The sequence below is a fragment of the Chenopodium quinoa genome, unplaced genomic scaffold (assembly GCF_001683475.1).
Source record: "Chenopodium quinoa cultivar QQ74 unplaced genomic scaffold, ASM168347v1, whole genome shotgun sequence".
In the NCBI taxonomy this organism is placed as follows: Eukaryota; Viridiplantae; Streptophyta; class Magnoliopsida; order Caryophyllales; family Amaranthaceae; genus Chenopodium; species Chenopodium quinoa.
Genome location: NW_018744878.1, coordinates 2,615,797 through 2,623,471, shown reverse-complemented (window position 1 = coordinate 2,623,471; position 7,675 = coordinate 2,615,797). Strand labels below are relative to the sequence as shown.

Sequence of the window (7,675 nt, the reverse complement as noted above, 5' to 3'; positions counted from 1 at the left end):
ACTCGATGTAATCTTCATCCTCTATGTCTTCACTAATAGGTTTAGAGTTTGGAGAGGAAAAGTTTGATGATTTTGAGATTTGTCCCAAAAATGCTCCAAACTTTTCATGGTCACACACTAGTACACCACAAAAATTTAAATAAAATTAATTAGTACTGCATCTACTGCACATTATTAATTCATAATTCATTTAACAATCAAGTATTCAAGTGAATCAACATATTAGCAATTGAAAAACTCAAAAACAGATTGAAAAAAAATACGTTAACACTTAAATACTTAATAGAAAACACTCAAAACAGTACAATTTATAATTTTGAACAAGTACAAATAAACAAATTACAAAGCAAATTAAAAAATTTAAGAAATTGTTTGTTTGTTGTCGGTTTTCTTTCTTTGTTTCTTCTTTATTTTGGAATTGTTCCTCTTTCGAAAAAAAAAAATTGAAAAGAAAAGAGTCAAAAATTGTGAGTCAGTGGGAGAAAGTTACCTGGAGTTCGACGCAGGCTAGCAGCAGATCGTCGGCGTCGCCCTCGTGGCCTCGTCCGTGAGTAGACTGTAGTGGTGTGACTGGGTATGGCGGCCAGAGAAGTGAGAAAAGAATCAAAAGATAGAGAAAGAGAGTTAGTTAGGGTTTTAGCTCGAAAGTTACAGGGAAAAGAAATGAGAAAAAAGAAAAGGAAAAGAAAATACTATACAATTGCGCCCTGGGAGAGTCGAACCCGAGATTTGCTGACCAATTTGAGAGATACTTAACCAACTGAACTCGCGCCTAACATAGTATATGTTTGCTACAAATATTTTATTTATAGGTTTTCTGTGTTTTTTTAATAACATTCCTATTTTTTTTCCCGGATCTAACGGGGTTCAGTTGAACCCCTTGAACCCCCGCTGGATCCGCCACTGATGCAATGTCATGGTGAGATGAGCACATAACAACCTAGTCTACGTGTCTAAATCATTTACCCATCTAAATAAACGCATGTATAATGTATTCATGTATATATGCAACACAAATCACCATAAAGAATATGCATTTCATTATTATTACACCGCCTTATCTTTATACTTATTATTTCGTTTATTCTACTTGATGAATATGTATAATAATACATATATTCAAGAAAAAAATATAGTATATTTTTATAACTTTTCTCATAGTATATCTTCAAAATATTAAAGTGTATGTCAATTTTTAATTTATTTATTATAAATCTTATTGAAAATTAGTATATTAATGATTGGTTTTATGAATAGACAAACATGAATGATACAAAACTATTTCAAATTTTAAAAAATGGAGAATAGACGTATAATTATTAATTCCGACAATAGCAAATTCATACACACAACATAGTAGCAAGTGACAATATGACATTAGTCACATTACCAAAGATTTCAGGGAGATTGGTCGGTGCTTTAGCTTTATCTTAGGATGCCAAGAACTTTGTCCACGAGGAAGATAGTCATCTAACAAAAAAAAAAACTGCCCTTTGAAGATGTTTGCAAACATCTTAAGATTTAAGGATAAATCTGTAAAAGAATGACAAGTGTATATTTGTTATACGTTTATGCTATTAATCAATGGCAACATTTCAATCCATCTTAAGCAAAATATGCCATTATTTTGGGAGAATTTCTTTTTTATAATATTTGAGACAATTTGGAAAGGCTAAAATTATATATTGAGCATTGGATCACCACACCCTAGCTAATAGAAAAGGAAAACAAACTAGACCAAACTAACCATTAAATAGGTGATGTGTTTTCATAGTAAGCTACTCCGTGTATCATTTTTCTATAATTAATAGTCTATCAAAAAATCTAATCATACACCAACACTATGTACTTGTATTATGGGGAAAGAGATCTCCTGATGTAGTGACCTAGGAGAGGTTTGATTCTCAATAGTGACAAATTCCCTCCCCTTACCTCCAATCATTATCAGCCAGATTTTCGTGATTAGTATGTTTATTACGGAGTATACAATAATAACATGCTTCAACGATACTATAAAACTGTAATCTATGATTTAAAAAAAAATCATTTAAAATAATTGACGTGACTATTAATTACAGATAAATCAATAAAGTACATCAACAAAATCATGATATCCTCACCCTCAAGGCCCCAACCCCCTCTCCTCAAGGCCTCCCTCCCTCCTTTATTTTTGGGCTTTCATCATAGTAAGAAAAGCAAATTACATGTGTTGCAATAGTTTGACTAGGTTAATCCCTACAAAATGAAAAAGGAGGGAAAATAAAAGGAATAAATAATCAAAACAAACACCAATAATACACACTTCAAATTTTTTATTTCTTTTTTATAAAATAATAAAAACCAAAGTCATATTGAAGTCAAGACCACTGTTACATTTATAAAACCCAAAATCCAAACAAACCCTTAAACCTCACCAATTACCTCCTTTTCTCTCCTTTCTCTCTCTTCTTTTCTCCTTAGCTTCCAAGTTTTATGCATTTTTTGTACACCCTTTTATTTCTCTCTCTAAAATCCTGAAAAAACCACTTTTATCTCTTCAAATTTCAGAGCTATTTCTGAAATCTTAAAATCCTCTGTTTTTTCCTCTGTTTTTTTTGGGGCTTTTTCTGTTTTTTATTGGAAAATGGGAAGAGCACCTTGCTGTGATAAAGCAAACGTGAAAAGAGGGCCCTGGTCTCCTGAAGAAGACGCCACTTTGAAGAATTATCTTCATAAAAATGGCACTGGTGGTAACTGGATTTCTCTCCCTCAAAGAGCTGGTAATTTCTATTTATTATTTTATCTGAAATCCCACATTTTATTCTTTCAAAATTTTGATTTTGATTTTTATTCTGAAATTTTTGATCTTTTTTGATAAAATATACTGTTTCATTTCATTTCTCTCTAACCCAGTAATTTTTTTTGTGAAAATTTTGATTAACCCAGTTGAGAATGATTTTCTGATTTTACTTTTTGAAAAAAAAAAATCATATACCCATTTGATAATTATCATCATTCAATGTGAAAAATGAAAAAAATATCAAATATTTGTTATTTTTTGATCAGATAGAAAATACCCAGTTGCATGTTCACTATTTTTTTGCTGTTTTAATCCATAATTTTGCCCTATTTTCTGGCATGAATTTCATACCCATGCAATAATTTTTCAATTAATAGAGTAGATTAAACTAATTACTGTGATTAATTAGCTAAAGATTGAATTTTTATTTGTTGGTTTAACAATTTTGGTAGGTTTAAAAAGGTGTGGAAAAAGTTGCAGATTAAGGTGGTTAAATTATCTAAGGCCAGACATAAAACATGGAGCTTTCAGTGAAGAAGAAGATAACATCATAATCTCTCTTTTCCACAAAATGGGGAGCAGGCAAGTTTATTTTCTCCTCCTTATAAAATAACATTTATTTACTTGTAAATTACTAAACAATTTATATAATTATTGACTAATTGAATTTAAATATTGACTAAATGGTACCATCAAGTTGAATAATTTAACTTCAAGTCTGTGTTTTATATGGATTAATTTAATAGAATAATTTTTATGACCCTCTAGCTGTTGTTTTCATATAAAGGTGACAACTTGTGAAGAATATCAAGTTTAAATTATATTGATAAAATCTTTTGTGATCAAAGTATTTTGTCTGTTATTGTTAGTAGTAGTATTTTACTCCTTTCCATCCGTCCATCTAAATTTAGTTGTCACGTTATACTCGTAATACAGTATCTTATCGATGAGTACGTGACTATTAGTTTCGGACGATGGATGGATAAGTACTTGTTTAATGATGGAAAATAATGGGTTAATGATATGATTTTGGGTAGGTGGTCTGTGATAGCTGCCAATCTACCAGGAAGGACAGATAATGATGTGAAGAATCATTGGAATACTAAGCTTAAGAAGAAGCTTTTTGGTGGAAGCAACAATAATGTCAACAAATTTAACCCTTCTAATATCCCAAAAATTGATGTTCCTTTTACTTATAACAACAATATTTTTAACAATAATCACACCATTTTTCAAGCTCCTAAATCTTCTTCAACTCTATCATCTTCACCTTCTCCTACACCTAGCTATGTTGATACTAATCATAGCTTTAATCATGATCATAATCATAATCGTAATCATAATCATAATCATATGTATGTTCCAATGCCTAGCTTTTCAAATTTGTTGGCACAATGTAGCACAACTACTTCTCCTATGTCATTACTGCCTAATTATGCCAATTTGTCAAATATGGATAACCCGTATAACCCGGTTCCTAGCCCGAATTACTCATCCGGTCAGTACCCGCTTCACCAATCGAGCTCCGCCCTCACGGTTCCTGAGAATGTGGGCCCTCCAGAGGAAGGTTCTAGTGTATCCGGATCGTCGTCTGCTGTTTATGGATCAAGTTTGGAGGATGACCCGTTTTTTCGCCGAGTTAGGGTTCGGGTTAATGCAAGAAGTGATGATGAACCCGAATTGTGGTTATGGTGATCAAGAAGATATTAAGCCTCAAGGACTTGGTCAAAGTGTGGCTAATTGATTATTATTATTCTGACTTTATAGGAGAGATCAATTAGGCATCTTAATTAAGTTTGCTTGTTTATTGTTGATTAATTACTACTAGTTGCTTCAAAAAAAAAAAAAATTACTACTAGTAGTATACTTTTACTCGTAGTATTTAGTAAATTAGCAAGTGTTATTAAACCTCCTCATTTGGTTGTTCATAGTAGGGGACAATGTAATGTGAATCTGATTGAAGTAATAAATTAACCAAAAAAAAAACGAAAGGTTGATATTGTTATCAATACCACCATTTCTTTAAGTTTTCTACCTTTTGACTTTTGGCATTATTTATAAATATGTCCATCGTTTGTTATTTATTTATATGTAACACATACTGTTTGAATATTCATGTAAGACGATCTTAATTGTAAGATTTGTCTCACTAGTTTTTTTTCTTCATAAAATCGACTTTTAAAGATACAAAAAACGGATATAGTAAAAGTAAGTACTCGTATTTATTTTAGATAAAAGTTTTTACCATAACAAAAATGTGATTCCCACATTTTATATTTTCTACTTTCCATTTTACAAAAATAATTATGAGTAATAATGTTACAAAAAACATACAAAAAAAAAAAAAAAACAAAAAAAAAAAAAAACAAAAAAACTAGTGGGGTCTACAAGAATAGAGGTTTGTTTGAATAACAGAAAGAGGAAGGAAGGGGCATCAGCATGTCAGTTAAGAAAAATGGTCAAATGTCACGAAATGTGCATGGATGTTGAAGGTAAGGCCAATTCAAAGGAGTTTTATTTTATTTTAGGAATCTCAAATTAAAACCTGCTTTTTAATTTGCTACTCACTCATTCATCACTTAATTATTTATTATACTCACTATATTACTACTGAAATAGTACACTACACTAGTATATATAGTACTCATACTAGTCATGAGAGTATCATGGTCAAATGTTATTTTATTGTTTCTTCCACCCCCATGCACCTTGCATGACATTTCTATGACTTTAACGCTCTTACTCTTATTTCTATATTGTAGTATATGGGAGACCTCTCCCGTGGGGCGGAGGAATTCCGCTTTCATAGATAGATACACAAGTATTGACCATCGCGTGATTTATGATTTTGATTATGAATATATTTAGTTAAATTAAGTACGGGTTGGTGGGATAATTAACGGTGTTCATACGTCGTATTATACTATTATTACTAATTACATGCGAAGTATGTCGTTCACGTTATTACCACAAATAAGAGTATCATAAAGGAATGATTAATTGCCGAGAAATAGTTTATTTTTGGTACATAAGAGATAATTTTATACTACAAATTTGGCTTAAATATTTCTAGTTAATTGATGTGTAGTGTCGAGCAAAGATTGAGATAGGAGTTTCTTATCTTGGTTGTGGATTTTGACTAATTCAATCCTCTTTTTTTTGTCATTGAAAAAAAAGTTTACAAAAATTAACAATTGAACCAAACTACTTAAACTCACTAGGTTCGCTTTCTTTATTAAAAGCATCAATCTATAATTCATCAAAAAAAAATCCAAGATAATTTGTTTATATTCTTTCCAAGGGTCTTTAGAAGTTCTACCTCTAAGTCAATAAATATCTTGATTGTGCATGATTGCAATTGTTACTCGATCCTTCAATTATACATCACAAAGGTCTTCTCATATACTATAGGATAGGTCTATCCCTCAACACACTAAAGAAAATAAATTACTCTATACTTCTTAATTTCTTATAAAATACGAAGTAATGTATAATTGTATAAGAAGTAATGTCTATAAAAAAAATACTTGTGATTTATGAAAGACATACTAGTAATTTATAACACATTAAAATATTATTTATGAAAATCATAAAATTTTACCAGATCTAAACAATCATAAACCAACAAGTTGTTTATTACAGATTTAATTCTTCATGACCATATACCAAAGAACATCTATATTTTTTAATTTTTTTTTTGAAAGAAAAGAACATATATATTTAATATTTGTGTATGTTCAAAATTATTTATTGAACAACCGTTAAATTTGTTTTTAATCAATCTAATACTCCGTAACAAAGACTAAGGGCCTGTTCCGATTGACTGAACTGAGCTTAACTGAACTGAACTGAATTGAACTGAACTGAACTTATTAATTAGTGATTTCTAACTACGGATTAGTGATCTTTGATTATTTATTGATTATTTATTACTATACATATGTGTATATACAAATGTACATATTATTATTAATATTATTATTATTATTAATTTTGATTATTATTATTATTATTATTTATTGATTATTATTAGTATTATTATTATTATTATTGTTATTATTATTATTATTATTATTATTATTATTATTTATTGATGATTATTATTATTATTTATTGATTATTATTATTAGTATTATTATTTCAATTATTATTGTTATTATTATTATTATTGTTATTATTATTATTATTATTATTGTTGTTGTTGTTGTTGTTGTTGTTGTTGTTGTTGTTGTTGTTGTTGTTGTTGTCGTTGTTGTCGTTGTAATAAGAGCTTAAAAGAATGAAATTTGGCTTTATATCATTAGCAATATCATTAGACGTAAATTAAGAGCTGAACTGAACTGAACTGAGCTGAACTGAGCTGAACTGAATTGAACTGAATTTCAACGGAAGAGAACAGACCTTAAAACAATTTTAAACTGGAGCTATTCACCAAAAGATTAATTTCATGCACAATTTTCTCCTTTAGGTAAATGTAAATAGGTGAGTACCAAATCACCCTAAATTTGTACACTTTATCATCATTTTCCCGTACTAATGTTACCATTTTATGTATGTAAGTTAACGGGAAAATCCAAGTTAATATGCTTCATTACTCATATATATTAATATGCAAAGTAAAATTTTCCTACATTTAGTACAGTACTTTTTTTTTTCCTTTTTCCTTAGACATTAGTAATTTAATTTACCAAATATAGATTACAGTTGTCCTAAAGTTTGAATTCTAACTGACCACCGAAAAATTAAATAATTCTTGCATAAATACAAGAATTAATTGGAGTATTTTTGAAATTTCTTCTGTTGATTACTCATTTATTTGTTTTTCTAAATATGTCAAAATTCTCAACTGTAAAAATTAATTTGATTTCATATGGTCAAAGTTTAATGGAGCGTTGT

At 29.4% G+C, this 7,675-nt stretch overlaps 1 protein-coding gene across 1 annotated transcript; it reads left to right on the top strand.

The window, feature by feature from the left end:
* Positions 1-2,273: 2,273 nt before the first annotated feature.
* Positions 2,274-4,783, top strand: LOC110705509 (transcription factor MYB36-like). The gene is made up of 3 exons (XM_021883395.1): positions 2,274-2,759; positions 3,232-3,361; positions 3,817-4,783. Exons 1-3 carry the CDS (start codon positions 2,624-2,626, stop codon positions 4,472-4,474), a joined length of 924 nt encoding a protein of 307 aa, XP_021739087.1. The 5' UTR covers positions 2,274-2,623; the 3' UTR covers positions 4,475-4,783.
* The last annotated feature ends 2,892 nt before the right edge of the window (positions 4,784-7,675 follow it).